This window comes from Triticum urartu, chromosome 6 (genome assembly GCF_003073215.2).
Source record: "Triticum urartu cultivar G1812 chromosome 6, Tu2.1, whole genome shotgun sequence".
Taxonomy (NCBI): Eukaryota; Viridiplantae; Streptophyta; class Magnoliopsida; order Poales; family Poaceae; genus Triticum; species Triticum urartu.
In genome coordinates, this window is record NC_053027.1 from 482,091,366 (window position 1) to 482,113,982 (window position 22,617).

General features: G+C 44.7%; 1 protein-coding gene and 1 pseudogene across 1 annotated transcript; one reads left to right on the forward strand and one right to left on the reverse strand.

The window, feature by feature from the left end:
* The first annotated feature begins 3,869 nt into the window (after window positions 1-3,869).
* Window positions 3,870-5,539, forward strand: LOC125513051. The gene is made up of 3 exons (XM_048678093.1): window positions 3,870-5,146; window positions 5,352-5,472; window positions 5,516-5,539. The coding sequence occupies exons 1-3, from the start codon at window positions 3,870-3,872 to the stop codon at window positions 5,537-5,539; spliced, it is 1,422 nt and encodes a 473-aa protein (XP_048534050.1).
* Window positions 5,540-17,667: 12,128 nt separating this feature from the next.
* LOC125516861 lies at window positions 17,668-19,144 on the reverse strand (annotated as a pseudogene).
* Window positions 19,145-22,617: the final 3,473 nt, after the last annotated feature.

Below are 22,617 nucleotides of genomic sequence, written 5' to 3' on the forward strand. Positions count from 1 at the left end.
GGCGCGTCGTAGTCCTTCTCCTCTGCCTCGTAAGCAAGTAAAGAAGACAAGCGCTTCGTCTGCTCGGCCGACATCTAGCAGTACAACCAGAGGCGGGAGGACATACAGATTCGGTCCTTCTCTGAAGAGTCCACAGAAGTTACCATACGAGAGGACCCCAGAGGAGAACGCGAAGATCGCGCGAACCGAAGTGGATGACTGGTTTCAAGGGTTGAGAGCAAAGAGACATCCACCTCCGGAGGAGAAGGTAGATCCGGTGAAAGTGAAGTGCACTCTGGCTGCCCTGGCAAAACCACCCAAGTCTCCGCCGAAAGGCAACTATGAGCGCATTATTGCAAAGACATGGGCCGAAGCGGAGCGGTCGGGAAGTACAGTCAGTGATCAAAGGCTGAAAGAACGACGAGCAGCTGAGAAACAAATTGCCCAGCTCGGCAAACAAGCGAAGCAATCGTGCCCCCCCCTCAAGGTGCCTAGCGACATCGTCGATCCGAGGATGGTGCCCGGTTATGGCAATGCTGACGATTACCTGCCCGACGATGTACATTATGATCCCATGGAGGTGCAGATACACAGATACGAGTACAGGAAGCCTCTCGTCAAAGATAAAAAGTCTTTAACAACGATGATGTGAAGATTATATGATTGGTACTTGAAAATCTGCAGAGAGTCTGGGGGGAGGAGTACTTTGTATGCGAGAGTTAAACTGGAGCATGACCTCGTTGGAATTGAACTGTTGCCTATTCCATTTGAGTTCTATCAGTTTTTCAATCAATTGGCCCTCGATAAAACAACGATCACCTGCTACTGTCTGTAAGTACTACTACTTCTGTCATTAAGTCTCTCTATATAGCTCATCTCTTTCATTGCATGTATTTATAATTATCCTCACTATATTATGCAGAATGAAGATCGCCGAATTGAAGAAAAGACAAATCGGTGATATTGGGTTCGTTAACACATATCTCATAGATGCAACTGAGGTTGAACATCGTCCCGGAGATACCGAGGCCAACTTGCTACGATCATTCAAAAAAATGAAAACAAAGATATAATACTCTTTCCTTACAACTTCAAGTGAGTGTTACTGTCTTGTGCATATTCGGTTTCCCTTATATATTAGTCCAGGTTATAGTAATGTAATTGATGAGTTATGCATGCGTGTGCAATTTCCACTATATTCTCCTAGAGATTAGACTTGAGCAGGGAGTAGTAACCGTCTTGGACTCTAAACGAAAAGATCCCCAAGAGTATGCGGACATGACTGAAATCCTCAAGAAGTAAGTTAAATCGATCATTATCCACCATATCAGCAACTTTGTTCATTTCCTGATATCAAGTAATTGTTTTCTTTGTCCGGCAGGGTTTGGAGAAAATTCACCAAAAAAGTTCCGGGACTGCCGAAGGAGCTGAAATTTAGACACCCGAAAGTAAGTAGTATAGTAGCATGTTCCATGCATCTCCTAGTGATTCAAGCGCTAGTTTCATCAATACCATTTAGCATTCTTGCTTATCAATTTGATTGACCTTTATTTCTTGTAAAGTGGTTGTGGCGGGACCGAGGGAATGATTTCTGTGGATACTACGTCTGCGAGTCCATCCGCCACACGACCTATGAGCGGGGCGGGTACTCTGACGAACAATATGAAGTACGTAAATAACAACATTCACAATTTTATTTTATTACCATTATTTGTATTGAGTTTCATTCATTCATATATATATGTATTGACCCCCTTCTTCAAATTAGATGTTTCGGAAGCGGAATGAACTCCTAGCACCAGCTCGCATGCGAGCAATTCAAGAGGAATTGGCGGCATTCTTTCTTGACCACGTGATCGCTGAAGACGGAGAATACTATGTGGACCATGAGTCTGTATGATTATATTTGTAAGAGATAATTATTGTATATATGTAGCCGGTAGTGTCGGATAGATATACGAGAACTTGTTGTTCGACCAATCTCTCGGAGAAGGAGAGGTGGTCGATATCACTTCTCTCTGTATGCATATATATTCATGACGATCTTCTGTTTCCTTCGTTTGCTTACTAGCTAACTAGCGTGTCTAGTCCTCTCTATACGTATGTATAGTACGTAGCGTCGACCAAGCACGGACATAAGAGAGGACACTTCTCTCTATTAATTATAGCTAGCTAACACAATATATGAAACACTTAAATTAACTCCCCAAAACCCCCAACCCCCCCCCCTTTCAAAACAAAAAACAAAAACCCCAGCCACAGAAATGCTGACGCGTGGATGCCTATTGGTCCCGGTTGGTGCCACCAACCGGGATCAAAGGGTCTCCTGCCTGGGCTCCGCGCACAGGCCATGTGGAGGCCCATCAAAGGGACAGGGCATCAGTACCGACACTTTAGTCCCGGTTCAGGAACCGGGACTAAAGGCCCTTATGAACCGGGACAACAGGCCCTTTTTCTACCAGTGTATCTAGGTTAAATAAATGATGTGGCATGCAATAAATGAAAAAAGAGATGAAAGTGATAACATAGCTAGTTACTACTAGTATAAGTAACATCACACATATCAAAGCAAGATGTATCTATAGCCTAATAAATGTAGTGATCCATGTTACCACACATATGTTACTCCCCACTATAGAGGTAGTAACATAGACTAGTAACATGGACATGTTACTAGTCTATGTTACTATCCATTGTGGCTAGTCTTTCACTATAGAGGTAGTAACATAGACTAGTAACACATGCATGTTACTAGTCTAAGTTACTCCCCACTATGACGAGCCTTACTCCCATCGTGGGTAGTCTGAGAGGGTGCTTGGATCCAAGAGACTTATTTTAGTCTGGCTAAAAATAATCTCTTTAAGAGGCTAAAGTTCCAAGCACCCCAGACTAAAGAGGGCTTAAACTAGTGTTGAGACTAAATTTTTTTAGTCAGGGGTACCCCTACTAAAATGTGGATTAGTCCTCTCTCTCCTCATTTAACTCCTCTCCTTTAACACAGGCGAGTTCTGGATTGCAGGGTTTGGAGAATAATAAATGCTCATTAACTTGATTTTAGTCTTTTTAGTATTTGGATCCAAACATGGGTAAGGCTAGCAAGTTTTAGTCTCACTAAAGTCATGAGACTAAGAGGGTGCTTGGATACGTTTTATTCTCATGACTAAAAGTAGTGGGACTAAATGTTTTATTCTCATGACTAAAAGTAGTGGGACTAAAACTTGCTAGCCTCACCCATGCTTGGATCCAAATACTAAAGACTAAAATCAAGTTAATGAACATTTATTATCCTCCAAACCCTTCAATCCAGAACTCGCATGTGTTAAAGGCAAGGAGTTAACGAGGAGAGAGCGGACTAATTCACATTTTAGTAGGGGTACCCCTGACTAAAAAAATTTAGTCTCAAGACTAATTTTAGCTTCTCTTTAGTCAGGGGTGCTTGGAACTTTAGTCTCTTAAAGAGACTATTTTTAGTTAGACTAAAATAAATCCTTTATATCCAAGCACGCTCTAAAACATGATATCGCCAAGGCGCTAAAATTGAAGCTTTGGCCCCAGGCGCGAGCTGCGTCCAAGGAGTAAAGATCGGGTTGAGGGAAAATACTAGTATTAAAAAGGAAACCCAAGCGTCAATTTTGCCCACGCCGCCGTCTGCTCGTCTTCAAATCCTCGAAAAATACAGGAGAGCGAACCCTAGCACGGGACTCCGCTCCGCCATCGCCGCCCTCCGGCCTCCGCGCCGGGCTCTACGCCGCCTCCACCCCGTCCGCACCGAGGTGAGCTCTCCGGCACACGCCTAGCAGTTGGTTTGGTATATGGCGTGGTAGCAGAACCCTAGCCAGTTAACTCCCTTCCGCCATGGATTGGTCTCTCGTCTCACCTGTAGCAGCGCGATGGAGCTCACGAAGCAGGGGCGGCCGCCATTGCCTTCGCGGCCGCGGAGAAGCTCCGTGCCCATGACGAGCCAGCAGCCAGGGCGGCCGTCGCAGCCGTCGCCGCCGCCCAAGGCCAATCCGCAGATGCTCGAGTCCCTGAGATCCAAACTCAGGGAGGCTCTGGCCGCTGCCTTGAGCATCATGGATTCTTGGCAGCAATCCTCTGGAAATTCGGGTTCAGCTGGCGAGTACAGGATCCGTAAGGCCCGAAGCCTAGCATCTAACATTGAAGAGGAGCTGTTCAAATTGTTTGGAGGGGTCAGCAGGAAGTACAAGGAGAAAGGCGCGTCGCTCGTGTTTAATCTGGAAGGTGAACACAATCCCGTGCTGAGGGAAATGGTTTTGTCCGAACAAATATCACCTAAATGGTTGTGCGCAATGACTATTGGAGAGCTTGTAAAAATGTTTCGGCTTAAGATACAAGTCGATGATAGAGGCTTGGTGAGGAAACCACACATGGGAGAATTTCTAGTTGAGGAGGAAGAAACTGACGACGATGTTTTTCGGGTATCAGCTCGGCCTCGGGGTGATTCACTTCCTTGTGTTGTTCCATCAGAACCCATTATTGCAGCTCAAACCAAATCTGAGGATGATAAAACAGCAAGTGCACAATGCAGGGAGATCGTCAAGGAATTGGACGGCAGTACTGTGCAAGATGATGAAGTTGTTGGGACGTGGAACAGCAACACATCAAGTGATTTAGAATATCTAGCGGGTGAGATGAATGATCTTGTGCTGCAACCAAGGTATGATGTCTTGAATGGGCCAGAGATTGTCTCATTCTCTGATTTCCTGCGGATCGTTGCTTCAGAACCACATTCTAAACATCGGCCCATTGGTGCCCCACTGCAAGATGATCGTAATACTAACAAAGCTGAGAAAGTCAACTCAGCAAATTTCCCCAAAACTATGGACACGGCTGCTGAATCAGAATTCCAATTTCATTCTGACGGTGTGTCATCTCCACAAGGTTACTGTCAATCCAAGTTAGAATCACCCATAAACAAACCAGCTTCAGTTCGGGATCCAGTTGATGAACCAAAGGGAGATGTGTTAGCCAAATCCTGCCCACAAATGGTGGATGCTGAAGAATCACGTGTTGTTAATGGCTTGACTGCTGAATTTGGTATGCAGTGTGAGATAACTCCTGATGTTGCATTGACGCATGACAGTATATGGGAGGCAACGCTTCGACACGAGTCTTCGCGCACAAATATTGTTGCTCTCTTCAAAAGGTTTGTTTCATTAACCTTGCTTATAGTAATTGTACGCAATTAAATTTTGGTAAGAGAGATACACAATTAACTACAAGATGTACTTCATTTGTAATTTCTATATGCATTTTTAACAAACAACACACCAGTTCATTAAGTACGTAGAGCATCACATAAAGTTTTGGCAGCATTCTTAATTCATTGTTATGTTGTTTCCGTTTTGCAGTGGTGAAAAACCATGTACACGTGAGTGGCACCGCTTTCTTGAGATTGAGGAACCAGTGAGGCTCAGTGCTCTGAAAGAATTTCTTATAGAGCTTCGTAAATCGAGGAACCATACTATAATGGTAACTATTATTTCCATGTGTGGTTTCATATTTACTATTCTAGTTTAGTGCATCCATTGCTTATTAAAATTGGCAACTTGACTATATTCTTTCTATTACTGACATATACACATCCTTGCACTTGTTTCCTTGCAAACAATTATGTCTATCACTTTGACAGGAAGATAATTGATCGTAAGAACCCGGTGGAAGCATGTGCTCCTAAGTTTGCTTTGTTGTGGTTAAATCATAGCTACATAAGCACTAAGTTGAAAAATAATAAATCCCAGAGATTCCATCTGATGTAAGCCCGTGCTACTTACAATTTACCAAATATCTGAAATGCCACGGCAAAACAGACCCTCCTTATTTTATCACCACATCTTGAAACTGTACCGTTTTTGTTAGTATCGTGGACAGCGACAAATGCCCAACTTTAGTTATTATCATGTGATCAATTTATTATAGATTGACTATGTCATGTCTTAGACTCTACCACCTTGGACTCTGAGTCGTATGGTTGCTTTTTTTAAAATTACTTTATCATAGCCAGTTATACAAGCTATGCTTTGTATCATAAAATCATAATGAAGTGATAACAATTATCTATTGTGGTCTCCACAAATCATATCCCATATCAATAGTCTCTCATCTCCACCCAGTCAAGTTGTCTTGGTAATCCTCTCAGCAATACCCCTCAGGAATATGACCGGGCAAATGCGGCGCATTGGATGGCTGGGCGGCATGCCTTGTATGGGTTGAGGAGAGACTGTATTAGAGAGACAACTTAGGGCTTAGGGGGAGAAATGCAGATAACTCACATTGCTTGATTACAGAAGCAATAACACTCTATAATGCAGGTATCTAATTTGCTGTAAATATTAACTTGCTGATAGCAAAATGATAGGCAAACTTGGATATTTCCCTGTCGTACTTTTATATAGTACCCATCTCGCCGTGTGGCTAGGGCCCCATCCCCTAAAACCCTAAACCATTGAAGCTGGTACCACCATCCTACATGTAATTCCTTCATCGTTCAACCCCATTGCTGCAATACAGTTGTCGCCTAGACCTTGTTGCTCGCCCTCATCATTCTTCCAAGCCTTGCCACCGCTATGCTTGAGCCTCGTCTTATCGGCTCTCTCTCTCATTATGAGGTCCTGCCTCTTGGCATTCAAGCTGCCAAGAGACCTTCCTCGTGCTGCCACCTGCTGGAGTTAGTCGCTGCATTGCCAGGTTATGATCCTAGTCTGCCATTGCATGGAGAAGATCTCTCGAAACAGACTTTCGTCCCGCTTTATATATAAAGCCACAACCGAACAAAGTACACGGCTGAATGATACAAGTTAAGGGGCATCCTTCTTACAAAGCCGATCCTAGGATAACCAGATCATGCAGAATGCACGCGACTTCAAAACTGAAAGATCACAAAGGAAGAAATGATAACAACGCCATACTATGCCCTCAGCAACTGGAGCCCACCCGGGCCATGAAGCAGCACAAAGGTTGTGGAGGAGCAACTCCACTTTGTTTCTACAATGTGTACAACACAAGTGTTGAAGGAACAACTTCAACGTGTTGCGCTAGATATCACTGTAGAGGCAAGTGTAGGCCGATATGGCAGCAAGTGTTCAATCCAGAACTCCTAGAGCACAAGATCTACTCCAAGACCTTAGATAAGAACAACAAGTTCTATTATAGGTAGTGGGTACATAGTCTGGTTTACAAAGTAGAGGTGAGGACCTATATTTATAGGGCTTTGGGAAGCCTTCATGCACTTCTACTTATAGCTGGAACACTCTAGAAAACATTGTTTAGGACTCATCTCACAACTACTTATAACTAGAGAACTCTAGAAACATCGCATAGGGTAAAGAAAACAAAAGAAATACTATGCTAGAAGTGGAAGCATCTAGAGGTAGCCAAACAGATCTGGCATGTGTTTTTCTTTCTTCTCATCTAGTGTTCCTCATCATTCTCCCCCTGGTTGTTTGGAACTCGCCCCCGAGTTATCTTCATAGAGCGCTTCTTCTGGATGGTAGAGAGTCAAGTCCGCAACATTAAAAGTGTTGGAGATACCCAGCACAAAGGTTGTGGAGGAGCAACTCCACTTTGCTGCTACAATGTGTACAACACAAGTGTTGAAGGAACAACTTCAACGTGCTGCTTCAGGCCACCCACCGCTAACTCGCTCATCGCCCACACGGCCAAGAGATGTAGCCGTCACCGCAGCCATGGAGCCCGTTGGAGAGCTCATCATGCGACCACCTTCCTGGGCGGCTGCCTCGGCCTCCAAGCCATGAGATAGCGCCAACTGCCCGCTTCACAATGCCCAAACCGTGACAGGTAAAGTCCGGCATCAGTCACTGAGCCAGGGTCAGCACCACCATCGTAGGTCACTCCAATCCTGGTGAACTAAGGGCGACATAGCCTAGTGACTGTCGATGACCATCTTGAGAATAGATCAGACGACGCCAAGCAACCTAAGACACCGGTCTGACAGTCGGCACACCGTTGTCCTGTCCACCACATCCATGGATCGACACCGATCCTACAACAAAAGGATGACTCCCCAACCAAGCCGCAAGCACCCACCTCGGCTTAACCGGTGGCAACCCAAAGCCGAGAAGCCCGACTCTAAGGCGACACTGTGCAGGACCTCATTCAGGGAGCACCCAACCTCGGCCATGAGGACCATGTTAAATGCCATACCCGTTGGCCAGTCTGTGTCACCGGCCCACTGACAACAAATGAAACCGAACGAGGTGAGAGCCGCCCCATCAAGAGGGGGGGCGCTCATGGCGACTAGCAACTGCTTCCGTTGAGCAGTCACGCCAACGCCAGCCTCGCCTCCCCATGCCAAGATCCGCCACCACCAGTCCAAGCCACGACCACCGCCCACCTCCCACTACCCCGCCTCCATGCCGGCGGGAAGGCCCGCCGAAATCCACCGCTTTCAACAGTCGCGCCAGTTGCCCCATGGACACTTGACCACGCCACTTCCAGCCCAAGCCGTGGGGTCACGCAGGGCACCACCGTCGCAAGCCTCCCCCCATTAGGTGCCAGACGAGCCCCGCCCTTCGCCCCGCGCCACCTATCGGCGCCCCGACGACAGATCTGGTCAGATCTGGCCGGGGACGAGTAGGCTTGCTACCACCTGTTGGGGAACGTAGTAATTTCAAAAAATTTCCTACGCACACGCAAGATCATGGTGATGCATAGCAACGAGAGAGGAGAGTGTTGTCTACGTACCCTCGTAGACCGGCAACGGAAGCGTTGACACAACGTAGAGGAAGTAGTCGTACGTCTTCCCGATCTGACCGATCCAAGTACCGAACGTACGACACCTCCGAGTTCTGCACACGTTTAACTCGGTGACGTCCCTCGAGCTCCGATCCAGCAAAGTGGTGAGGGAGAGTTTCGTCAGCACGACGGCGTGATGACGGTGATGATGTTCTACCGACGCAGGGCTTCGCCTAAGAACCGCTACGATATGACCAAGGTGGAATATGGTGGAAGGGGGCACCGAATACGGCTAAGGAACGATCACGAAGATCAACTTGTGTGTCATGGGTGCCCCCTTGCCCCTGTATATAAAGGAGGGAGAGGGGGGGGGTGCGGCCGGCCCAAGGGGTGCGCCTGGAGGAGTCCTACTCCCGGTGGGAGTAGGACTCCCCCCTCTTGCCTTGTTGGAAAAGGAAGGGGGAAGGGAGAAAGAGGAAAGGGGGGCGCCGCCCCCCCCCCTTCCTTGTCCTATTCGGACTAGGGGGGAGGGGGCGCGCGGCCTGCCCTGGCCGGCTCTCCTCTTCTCCCTTAGGGCCCATGTAGGCCCAATAACCCTCGGGGGGGTTCCGGTAACCCCCCGGTACTCCGGTAAAATCCCGATTTCACCCGGAACGTTTCCGATATCCAAATATAGGCTTCCAATATATCAATCTTTATGTCTGGACCATTTCGAGACTCCTCGTCATGTCCGTGATCACATCCGGGACACCGAACAACCTTCGGTACATCAAAACACAAAAACCCTAATTACGATCGTCACCGAACTTTAAGCGTGCGGACCCTACGGGTTCGAGAACTATGTAGACATGACCGAGACACGTCTCCGGTCAATAACCAATAGCGGAACCTGGATGCTCATATTGGCTCCTACATATTCTACGAAGATCTTTATCGGTCAGACCGCATAACAATATACGTTGTTCCCTTTGTCATCGGTATGTTACGTGCCCGAGATTCGATGGCCGGTATCTCAATACCTAGTTCAATCTCGTTACCGGCAAGTCTCTTTACTTGTTCCGTAATACATCATCCCGCAACTAACTTATTAGTTGCAATGCTTGCAAGGCTTGAGTGATGTGCATTACCGAGAGGGCCCAGAGATACCTCTCCGACAATTGGAGTGACAAATCCTAATCTCGAAATACGCCAACCAAACAAATACCTTCGGAGACACCTGTAGAGCACCTTTATAATCACCCAGTTACGTTGTGACGTTTGGTAGCACACAAAGTGTTCCTTCGGTAAACGAGAGTTGCATAATCTCATAGTCATAGGAACATATATAAGTTATGAAGAAAGCAATAGCAACAAACTAAACGATCAAGTGCTAAGCTAATGGAATGGGTTAAGTCAATCACATCATTCTCCTAATGATGTGATCTCGTTAACCAAATAACAACTCATGTCTATGGTTAGGAAACATAACCATCTTTGATCAACGGGCTAGTCAAGTAGAGGCATACTAGTGACACTCTGTTTATCTATGTATTCACACATGTATTATGTTTTCGGTTAATACAATTCTAGCATGAATAATAAACATTTATCATGATATAAGGAAATAAATAATAACTTTATTATTGCCTCTAGGGCATATTTCCTTCACCACCGGCACCCCAGAACGCCAGATCAAGAGAGGAGGTTCGCCGCCGCCCGGATGCACCACGCCTAGCGAAGCTCTCCACGCACCACCACAAGCTAGCGGCACTGCCACGAACAACGAAGCCACGTAGTTGCGCACCCATCAGCGTTGCGGCATCGGCCAAGCACAAAGCCCCACCCTGCTGACAACCGAGCACTCGCGAAGGAACCTCGCCACTACCAGCACTAAACTGGCTATGCTCGATGGTGCGAATGTGCGACGGCGAGGGAGGAAGACGGAGGGAGGGGGTTCCGGCCGGCCTGCGGCACCCTAGGGACCCCCCCCCCCCCCCCCCCCCGCGCGCGGGTCGACCCGTGGGAATGACGCGGGAGGGAGAGGACTGGGTCGGGCTTGAGAAACAAGGACAACTGCTTCCTGCGTGGAGAACATAGGGATGGTTAGGAAGGGATCAGCTGACTGGTGGCCCAGTTATGGCGTGTGAAATATGTTGCCATGTGTACTGCCTTGTGGAACTGGAATCTGTATGCATGTATTGACATCCAGTTTTTTTGTGAATTTGAATATTCCCTCTAATCCATATTAAGTGTCACTGATTTAGTATAAAACTGTACTAAATCAGCAACATTTAATATGGGTCGGAGGAAGTAATAAATAAACTACTCCCTCCGTCCCATAATATAAGAGCATTTTTTAAGAGCATTTTTGACACTACATAATATGTAGTGTAAAAAATGCTCTTAAAAAATGCTCTTATATTATGGGACGGAGGGAGTACTATCTGGACTTCTAGTAGATTGCCATGTGCACATTGTACTGAATTCAGATGTTGAATATTTTGAATCATCTGTGCAATTTCTCGCCTTTCTAGCTTTCTTGAGTTTTAGTCCTGAAAATATATTTTTCTTACATTGATTATCTGTCACTTGTTTTATAGGTAACCGAGTTACGTTGGAAGGAGGGCTCTCCTGAGAGTGGTCGACATCATCTCTTAAAGGTTCCTCCCTACTATCCTAAAATCACTGTTCTCTAGTACCCTTGAGTCAAAGCTTAGCACGGCAACCGGTCGAGCTCCTGATTTGCTAACCATCTATTATTCTTCTGCAGATTATTGACTCGTATGTCGCTGATGAGACAGTAGGGCTAGTGAAGCCAGCTCAAGGGATCACATTGTACCTATGTCCTTCTCAAGGGAAGGCAGCTCAGATACTTGCTGACCACCTGCCAAAGGAACACTTGGGTAGTTTAACCGTGCTTGGAACATCTATCATTGGAGTCGTCGTGTGGCGAACGTCCCATGCCTCATCTATGGCGCAGAATATTAATCCAGAACCACATTCTACAGGTCAGCCCATTGGTGCCCTTCTGCAAGATGATCGTAATAGTAACAAAGTAGACAAAGTGAACTCAGCAAATTTCCCCAAAACTATGAACATGGCTGCTGTATCAGAATTCCAAATTCATTCTGAGGATGTGCCATCTCCACGAGGTTATTGTGAATCCAAGTTAGAATCACCCATAAACAAATCAGCTTCAGTTCTGGATCCAGTTGAAGAACCAAAGGGAGATGTGTTAGCCAAATCCTCCCCTCAAATGGTGGATGCTGAAGAATCACGTACTGTTAATGGCTTGACTCCTGAATCTGCTATGCAGTGTAGTATAACTCCTGATGCTGCATTGACGCATTACAGTATATGGGAGGCAACGATTCAGCATGAGTCTTCGCGCACAAATATTGTTCTTATCTTTAAAAGGTTTGTTTCATTAACCTTACTTATAAAAATTGTATGCAATTAACTTTTGTTAGAGAGATCCATGATTAACTACAAGACGTACTTCCATTTGTAATTTCTATATTTATTTTTAAAAAACAACACACCAGTTCATTACATACGTAGACCATCACACAAAGTTTTGGCAGCATTCTTAATTCATTGTTACGTTGTTTCTCTTTTGCAGCGGTAAAAAACCATCTACACGTCAGTGGCACCGCTTTCTTAGGATCGAGGGACGAGTGAGGCTTAGTGCTCTTAAAGAATTTATTATAGAGCTTCCCAAATCCAGGAGCCGTACTATAATGGTAACTATTATTTCTGTGTGGTTTTATATATACTATTCTAGTTTAGTGCATCCGTTGCTTATTAAAATTGGCAACTTGACTATATGCTTTCTATTACTGACATATACACATCCTTGCACTTGTTTCCTTGCAGACAATTATGTCTATCACTTTGACAGGATAATAATTGATCATAAGAACCCAGTGGAAACATGTGCTCTTAAGATTGCTTTGTTGTGATTAAATCATAGCTACATAAGCACTAAATCAAAAAAATACTAAAATCCCAGAGATTCCACCTGATGTAAGCCCGTGCTACTGGCAATTTACTGAATAGCTGAAATGCCACGGCAAAACAGACCCTCCTTATTTTGTCACTTCTTGAAACTGTATCGTTTTTGTTAGGTTCGTGGACAGCGACAAATGCCCAACGACTTTAGTTATTATCATGTGGTCAATTTCTTATAGACAGACTATGCCATTTCTTAGAGATAGAGTTTGTTCTTTTTATGTATAGATTAGATTTTACTACCTTAGACTCTGAGTCATAAGTTTGCTTTTTTCCAAATTACTTTATCATAGCCAGTTATACAAGCTAAGCTTTGTATCATAAATTCATAATGAAGTGATAACAATTATCTCCTGTGGTCTCCACAAGTCATCTCCCATATCAATATTCTCTCATCTTCACCCAGTCGAGCTGACCTGGTAATCCTCTCAGCAATACCCCTCGGGAATATGACCGGGCAAATGTCGTGTATAGGATGGCTGGGCGGCATGCCTTGTAACGGATGAGGAGAGACTCTATTAGAGAGATGGCTTAGGGCTTAGGGAGACAAGGACAGATAATTCACATTGCTTTATTACGGAACAATAACACGATAATGCAGGTATCTAATTTTCTGTAAATATTAACTCGCTTATAGCACAGTGATAAGCAAACTTGGGTATTTCCCTGTTGTACTTTTATATAATACCCATCTCGTTGTGTAGTGAAGGCCCCATGCCCGAAACCCTTGAAGCTGGTACCACCTTCCTACATGTAATTCCTTCATCGTTCAACCCCCTTGCTGCAATACAGTTGTCGCCTATACCTTGTTGCTCGCCCTCCTAATCATTCTTCCAAGCCTTGCCATCGCTATGCTTCAGCCTCGTCTCATCGCCTCTCTCTCGTTATGAGGTCCTGCCTCTTGGCATTCAAGCTGCCAAGATACCTTCCTTGTGCTGCCACTTGCTGGAGTTTATCGCTGCATTTCCAGGTTATGATCCTAGTCTGCCATTGCATGGAGAAGATAGGGATGGTTAGGAAGGGATCAGCTGACTGGTGGCCCAGTTGTGGTTTATGAATTGTGTTGCCATATGTACTGCATTATGGAACTGGAATCATTATGCTTGTATGGACATCCAAATTTTTGTGTGAATTTGAATACTCCCTCCGATCCATATTAAGTGTCACTGATTTAGTATAAAGTAGTACTACTAAATCAGCGACATTTAAGATGGATCGGAGGGAGTAAAACTACTATCTAGACTTTTAGTAGGTTGCTAGGTGCACATTGTACTGAAATCAGATGTTGAATATTTTGAATAATCTGTGCCTATGTCGTGCCTTTCTGGCTTTCTTGATTTTTGGTCCAGAAAATATTGTTTTCTTACATTAAGTATCTGTCACTTGTTTTACAGGTAACTGAGTTACGTTGGAAGGAGGGCTCTCTTGAGAGTGGTCGACATCATCTCTTAAAGGTTCCTCCTCCCTACTATCCTAAAAACACTGTTCTCTAGTATTTGCCCTTGAGTCAAAGCTTAGCACGGCAACCGGTCGAGCTCCTGATTTGCTAACCATCTATTATTCTTATGCAGACTATTGATTCGTATACCGCCAATGAGACAGTAGGCCTAGTGAAGCCAGCTCAAGGGATCACGTTGTACCTATGTCCTCCTCAAGGGAAGGCAGCTCAGATACTTGCTGATCACCTGCCAAAGGAGCACTTGCATAGTTTAACCATGTCTAGAACATCTATCATCGGAGTCGTCGTGTGGCAAAGGCCCCATGCCTCATCTAGGGTACCCAGCAGGCAAGATTGCTCCAAGAGGCAGGCCACGATTTCCAGCAGTTCACCCATGATTTCCAAGCCATCATCTCGCTCTTCCAATGCTTCTCATCACGAAGTTCTAGCCGCTGACATTCCTCCGGGCGTTGGTTCTGGTGTTGTTAGGCACCAGGATGGTCTATCTGCTGAATACAATTTGGTTAGCGTCTCAAACTCAGCTGCCGATGTGACAAGGACACAGTCCTACAGGAGCCATCAGCATCCAGTGCACACTTCTGACCCGATAGAAGAAATTATTCGCAAGTATGACAAGCCATATTCTGAAGGTAATCTCCAGCAGGAGCGGATTGTTCAACAACCACACCACCCTTATCAACAGTATCATCAGCAGCTGCAGCACCATTCCATGCGTCAGTATCACATGGCACGGAATTCACAAAGCCCACTGGCATACACTCAGCACCAGCATACTGCCATGCCTGTGCGTGCACGACCCCTGATTTACGGGCACCCCATGCAGCCTGCTCAGCAATCCAACTCTGGTGTGCCCGACGATGGCAGTCAAACCCATGTCACCCGGCCATGGTATCTATGGTAGTTTTGTGCGATCTGTTTGTCATAGATCGCTCGAACCAGGACCTGTCAAGCAAGTGGTGAACTTAGCTAGTATGCTTTTAGTCGTATATTTGTTGCAGATTGCTCGAACTATCTATCTTTTGTGTATGTCCGACGCTATGCTATGCTATATCGTCTATGTGTTACAATTTGGTACTGTGTTCATATATGTTGCATTTGGAGTTGAGGGTTTGGATATGAGCAGGGCGGCTGTGGATGTGGGCAAACGAGGGTTTGGACGGGTCACGGGTGATGTCCGGTCGTTACTGTGAGGAAGAAACCAAAGAGATTATAGTGAGGTTGATCATTCGTGTGTCTGTGTAACTGGGAGGTCCAGCTGGCAGAATTTTTGTGGCCATGGGTTTGCTTTATGTGTTAAGTTGCATGTGCTAGCCCTGTTTAATGGTATACGCCTCGTTCATTGTGCTTTACACTTCTATTGAACTTCTATAATTAATAGATTTCATATTTCGCAAAAACAAATGGCCGAGCCAAACCAAATAGGTCGGCTGGTAGGGTACACTTTCCAGAAATGTGCAAGTGCTGTCCCGGGATGGCGGTCGAGCTCATCGGCGGGCAATGCACCATTGCAGCCTGGAGCGCCTGCTTCGATGCTGATTCAGTGTTGTCAAGTTTCTTAAGGTAATAGCTGAATAATGGTGAGGGTCAAGGTATTTGTTGATAACCTTACAAGGAAGCTGCCTCACGCTGCTGAATGGTATGCTGGCGCTCGCAGAAGGCAATTGAGCAGTAGATTCAGATTTGCTTGAAAAAAGTAATCAGTGAGTTCTTTTTCCCCGACTAAGGGCATTTCTAACCGACCCCCTATCCGCTGTCAGAGAAGGAGATTCGTTTTTCCTCTAACACGCACCTAGCCGATCCCCAATAACTGTTAGCGGAGGATAAATTATCCTCCGGCCCCTATCCCACCCCTATTTTTACTCCACAGCTTCGGTTCGGAGCAAAATTCATGGCCTCTCTCGCAACTCCTCACCCCCCACTACCTCGCCACCTCGGCGCCTCGGCGCCTAATTCCGACTGGCTCCACTGCCCCCGTTGTCCCCAAGCCGCCACTGTCTTGGTCGGGAATCGTCCCCAAGCTGCCGCCGTGCCATATCTCCCTCGTCCCCGCACGCCTCGTAGATGCGCCCGTCGTGCTGGGATGCTCCCTGGCAGATGGCGGCGCAGGGCCGTAGCACTATGACGGGCTAAACGCCTTAAAAAAGTTAGTAGGGAGCATAGTTTAGCGCACGTATCCAACAGGACAACGAATTTTCTGGTTCAAGAGAAAGAAGAAACATTCACTTGTATGAGAAGCAAGGTATCATGAGTTTCAAGATGGTCATGGAATTATAAGGCCGCATCAAGTTCAGTGTGTTCATGAGACTACAAAAACTAATCACTTGACACTAAATCAGTTTTAAGAGCATAAACATGCGAGAGCAAGTACTAAGAGTAAGAGCATTATAAACTGCACTTGAGACATACACCAAGTACTACATACAAAACTTGGAGGTGTCTTTTCTTTTCATAGGTACACAACCTTTAGTATGTCTCAACCAGAACAAATAAAACTATTTCGTAAGAGAATGTTCTACTGACAGAATGGGTATGGTAAAGTCTCACTGGCACATTGATGCAGAATCATCTTGTTACAAAAGAGGAAAGTCGTAATCACCAGCTGACCTGACCAATGGCCATGATTTTGTCTGTTAATCAGTCACACCTGCAATGAAGGTATAGTAGATCTATAAGTCACCAATTGTCTATTTACATAAAGCTGGGTAGAATTATGTATTTGACCTGTCAAAAGGAAAAAAATGAATCATATATTCGTACTGTTTAAAAAACTAAACTTTGTATTGTGTGACGATACTTGTCCTCGGACTCAATTCCAAGCACTTACTGCCAATCTGAAGACCAAAAACTAAATGGAATCATTAAGTTTAGACTTTTGTGCTTGCTCTGTGACAATGTTAGTGTAGCTGTGCAAATATAAGAACCAGCCAATTCCTCTTATGCATTTTCTTGGAAGAGAACAAATATATATAGTTAATTTAGTAGACATAATGGGTTTGGTTTGTTTCTAAAAGCAGAGGTACCCAATAAGCAGGAAGGATGAAATGAACCTGTTGGTAGGCTATGCTCTTAGAACACAAATGTTCATTTGTAAAACGAATCAAACTATTATTGCACACAGAATTGAACAAAGTAATGGTTTTAGTTCTCCCATGGGGCAACCTGGTGAACAATTGATCATGGAGGAAGGGGTAGGGAGACTAGTAGAAGCGTCTGGTATACCTGGAGGTGGTACAGAGATGACTCGGGAGCGACGCCGAGGAGCGCGGCGAAGCAGCTACCAATGAGGCTGCTTCAACATGTCCCCTTCTCGTAGCCACAGCTGTGTCCTGCAAGACACATTGAGTTATCAATTCCTATTTTCATGACATTACCCGATAGAAGGAAGAGAGTACCAAGATTTGATCAACAATTTTATACAACATATGGGAATCTAGTTAAACCCCAAATACTCCCATGAATCCTAAGAAACAACACATAGATTCTAGCATGACATATTAGTTTTATTTGAAGACGCAAGGTATCAAACATCTAGCACCAAGAGAGATTTAGTACAATTCCCACCTAACCAGTAGGCAAATACCAAGCTAGTGTGCAGGTGTACAAATAATAACGCACCCCCCACCAGAGCTGTGGCCGACGGTGTTTCCCTTTTGGGCCTTCTTGATGGTGTGCTCCTCTATGCGGAGCAGCGACATAGAAGTGCACCATGTCATGTAGTTCTTCTGCACAACACTCCAAAGCTTTGGGTTTTTGTATATGGCAGGCAGGTATGCCTCCCCATTCCCATATTTGAGTTTATTTCAGAGTCCCAAAAATTTCTGATGGAACAAATCCCGCGATTCTTCTATGTTCTTCAATATACATTACTTATAAGCCTGCAAAAGGTGGGCAGTCAAATCGCTTATTTTATAAATGGGGCAACAGGAAAGAACTAACACTTCTGCAACAGCCATGACGTAATACTGAAGATACCTGAGATTCTTATGGACTTCTAATAAGGCAAGTCATTCCAAACACGACAATCTTTTTAGGTGATAAACTCTTTCGGCAACCACCCTCCTCTACATATCGTACGACATCAGTTATTCATTCTAGTAGTAGAGAGCAGTGGCGATTCTACTAGGGGGGCTTCAATAGGCTGAAGCCTACCCTCCAAAATTCCTATTTCAACTAAATATACTACTTGCCAATTATACCGAGGTGTTTTACATCCAATAATTGCAATGCATTGCTAATTAGACCTAGGAACTTGCTTTGAGCCTACCCTTCATTTCCGTGCTAGATTCGCCACTAGTAGAGAGGACCATCGTATTTAAGCTGGGTATATGCCTTCTTTACAAAAACCATATTCATTCCTAAATAAGAAAGCCATATTCCAAATATTTATATTAGGAATTTCTAAATAAATAGTAAATGGTTGACAAGGTAATCACATACATGCATTAAAGAAACAAATTAGTTAACATAAAAGTACTACCGCAAAATGCGTGTACGAGTAAAACTGGGTGCCAGCAAGACAATGTTAACATAGAGTTGCTGTACATACTTTATGATCAATTTTTTTATTAGCGTGCCCATCTTGTGCAAACTATGCCATTAATCAGGTTCCCCAAGAAGGCCCAATGTCGTAACCCATTGGTGCGTAGAAGGCAAACTCTGGATCAATCACTTGAGCGAAATCTGTGGTCACCATGATGAAACCAGTATGGAAATCTCCATGAATCAGAGCCTTGGCTCTCTCAATAAACCTGCAGTCCAAACTTCACATAAGAAACACAACATATGCATCACCAACCAATCTGCACAAATTCAGAGCTAGCTGATTACATTTACTTCAATTCAGCAATTTCCATTTCAGCCCATCATCCTCTCGAACCGCTTCAGCGTCAAGAAGAGGCGAATCCATCAACTTTATTTAGAAGCCATGTATGGATCTGAGAATACAACCTGCTCCGTGAGCCAGCACATCTCCACGTTCTCACAGTACCGAGCAACTGCAATTCAATCACAGCAAAACAAGTAGTTTGGTGATTGCAGTCTATTTTGAAACTAAATTCAGATTTAACTCATGAGCATTGTTCAGTACAAAAGCATAAATATGTTAGGTACCATAGGATGTAGAGGAAATCAAAAGGAAGAAAAATAATTTCCTTTCGGCAAGATGTGTGTAAACAGCCTATAAATCAAAGCTATCCTATCTATTTATTATATTATTAAAGCGATAGAAAACGAACGGTAATGATTTGTCGTTTGAGAGTTAAGATATTTGTATGGCCATGATTCATTAACATATGTGATAGTATTATTTGGTACATACAAAACACAAGGTAAAAAAGTAACCTGAAAGACCAATGTACGTCCCGTGCGTGATCAAGAGTTCAAGACGGACACATCCTGCAGCTCAAAAAAAATAAAATAAAGGACCGAGACAGACAGGGTACGGACTAAAGCAAACCGTAAGGACTCACCTGATGTGCAATTAAAAAAGGAGTATCCTGTCATGTGTCCATTGTAATCCAAACAGGATCCCACTAAAAAATAGAATTCAAACACGATAAATCAAGCAGTAAAAAAGGCCCTGTACGGGGGCCACCCCACCGTTCCATTACAAAAACAAGCACTAAAAATTCACCGTTGGCGAATCCAATATTGAGAACACTCATCAGTATTTGAAGACTCAAGTATTCAAGCCAACCCACAGAACATCAGTATGGTACTTTTATCCGCTGGTCAAAACCATCGGACCAACTTACATCAACATGAATAGAACGGAGGCCAGTGAGAGCCTGCATCGGTTGACTAATGTCCAGGATAGTGAGAGAGAAAAGTGGCACTAGGAGGAACTAAAGGTTGTATACATGTTTTCAAAAGGTAAGACACGACATCGCTGTATCAACCAAGGATCACTCGAGTCATGCTCATGTGCCATAAGCAGAAGTAAGAATATTGCACAAATAAATTATTGTGTTTGTCACAAAAAAAACTGTTGCGGCCATATCAAGAAGCAATAAATTATATCATTATCAAATAAGTCACTTTGGTTGTCCACTGAAAAAATAAGTGGGATTAATTTCAGTTTCGCAAACAAAAGCTGAATAGAACATGGACATGAGACGACACGACAAACTATGAAAAGATTGCCTGGGATAATATTGATTGATGTTTGAATTTTAAATTATAACAATCCGACAAAAAAATGCAAATTCCTTTTCATAGAACATTATTTTATAAAGCATCTAAAGTACAACCAGCGCCAAGGCAAGTAGTATAAAATACATTATTCGCATACGAGTCATCAACTTTTTCAGCGAAAAATCTTACAAAATATTGGTTGAATCAATAAAAAGTAAATTGATACAAAAATAAATGGTTATGCAAGCTAGGCTGCTGACCTCTGTCAAACAAGCCAGTACATTCATCTATATTTAGACTAATACTTATGTTTGTTGACTGCGCGAACGACCACCCAAATATATTCACCATGAGCTGATTGGGCTGTATCCTACAGGCACATGGAAAAATGCACATAAACATAACATGTGTCCTACGCTATTGTTCAAACATGAAGATTTGTGGTATAATTAGCATCTGCACTCCATATAAATATGGTAGATATGAATCTGATTGTTCATAATTATAACCCGGTAACGAGTCATATCAATTGTAACCCAGAAATCTGATTGTTCACAAGATCTTTGGATATGGCACTCTTTTTTCAGCATGACTGGTTCTCACAATGATATCAACGTGCTTCAATGTTATCCGGTGTTCGCAAGGCCTGCAGAAGGCCACTGCCTAGAGGTCAACTTTAAGATCATTGGCCACCAGTACAACAAGGATACTACCTAGCGGATGGTATTTATCCTCAGTGGTCAACTCTTATGAAGACAATATCCAATCCGGAAGGAGAGAAGAAACAGATATTTGCCCTAGAACGAGAGTGCTAGGAAGGACATGGAGCGTGCTCTTGATGTGCTTCAATCTCGACGGGCTATCGTTCTACACGCTGCACTGACATGGAGCACCGAGAAGCTTTGGGGGTGATGACTACTTGTGTGATCATGCACAACACAATCGTGGAGGATGAACGTGATAAGAACATGTATGACCAAGGGTTTGAATTTTAGGTAGAAAATATTGTGCCTAAGCACCAAGAATCGGCAACATTTGAACAGTTCACGAGTTTCATCATGAAATGCGTGATTGGCAAAGTCATATACAATCCAAAATGACTTGGTCGAGCACATGTGAAATCACATTGGCAAACAATAATGTATCGATTCCATTTCATTGGATGTATTTGAGACAATTCAAATTTGGTTGTAAACTTTATGATTTTTATTCGGTTGTGAAACTATTTATTATTAGGGTTAATTATCCTTTTGCCCTCAGTGGTGTCCATGTGCTCAGTTTTGCCCTCAGATGTGAATTGTCCTCAGTTTTGCCCCTAGTCCGAGCACAGCAACTATGACGAGGCCAAGGCCATATTTGAGTCCATTCCGTCCACCGGCGTTAGTGGTTGTGGGTCCGGAGCTTACACGTGGGACCGCGTGGACGTGGGTCCGGAGCTGACATGTAGGCCCGTGCAACTAAATCCCCAAATCATTGCAACCCATCCGCCCGGTCGGCTGTCCTACGCCGCCGCCGCCACCTGCGCCGCGGCCAGCACCTGCCCCGCCACCAGCTGCACGGCCTGCTCTGCCGCTACCTCCCTGCGCCTATGCTCCACGGCTACCTGTGACGCCCACCACCTTTCTGCGACGCCACGGGTGGGGCGCCCGCCACCTGCTCGATCCGCGGCGCGGCCTCATTCCGTGCGCCCGGCCGGAGCGCTCAAAGGTGGGGGGCTGTTGGAGCTATTTAAACTAGGAGGAAGAACCCTAGGGCGAAATGGTGAGCAGCGGCAACCCCGGAGTATTTGGCAAGGCAGGCATCGGGCCGGAGATCCGCCGCGTCCACGACTGGGTTCCCGAGGGGTAAGTCTCGCCTCTTGTTTAGATTGAGCTTAGTTCTGCATTTGAACACTCGATTCGAGTAGGTTTGCCCAATTAGTGTGCTGATTGCGTCTCTGTTTTTCGCCGGTTAGGATGGAGTTGCGGTTTGCTTTCATGGTGCACATTAGAAGGGACCGGTACATGTTCGATGCAAAGGATAAGAAGAAATATCAAGGAGGTTTTGATTATCGGTTGCCAATGGCTAGTAATTGGAGTTTCAGACAATTTGGGGAGGTAATTTGTAGCCAATATCCTTGGGGTTTGCTTGATGAAGTGGTATACAAATACTATGATGGGGAAAAGAATTGGGTGACAGTTAGTAATGATGAATAGCTAGCTACCATGTTTGTTAGGCATAAAGAGAAAGATAATTTTCATGTGAGGCTGCAAGTTGATGTGCTTGAGCAGGCATTTGGACCTAGGATGGCGGGTGCAACATCTCGGGGAGAACCAAGTCGTCGTAATGGCATCTCTAGCCAG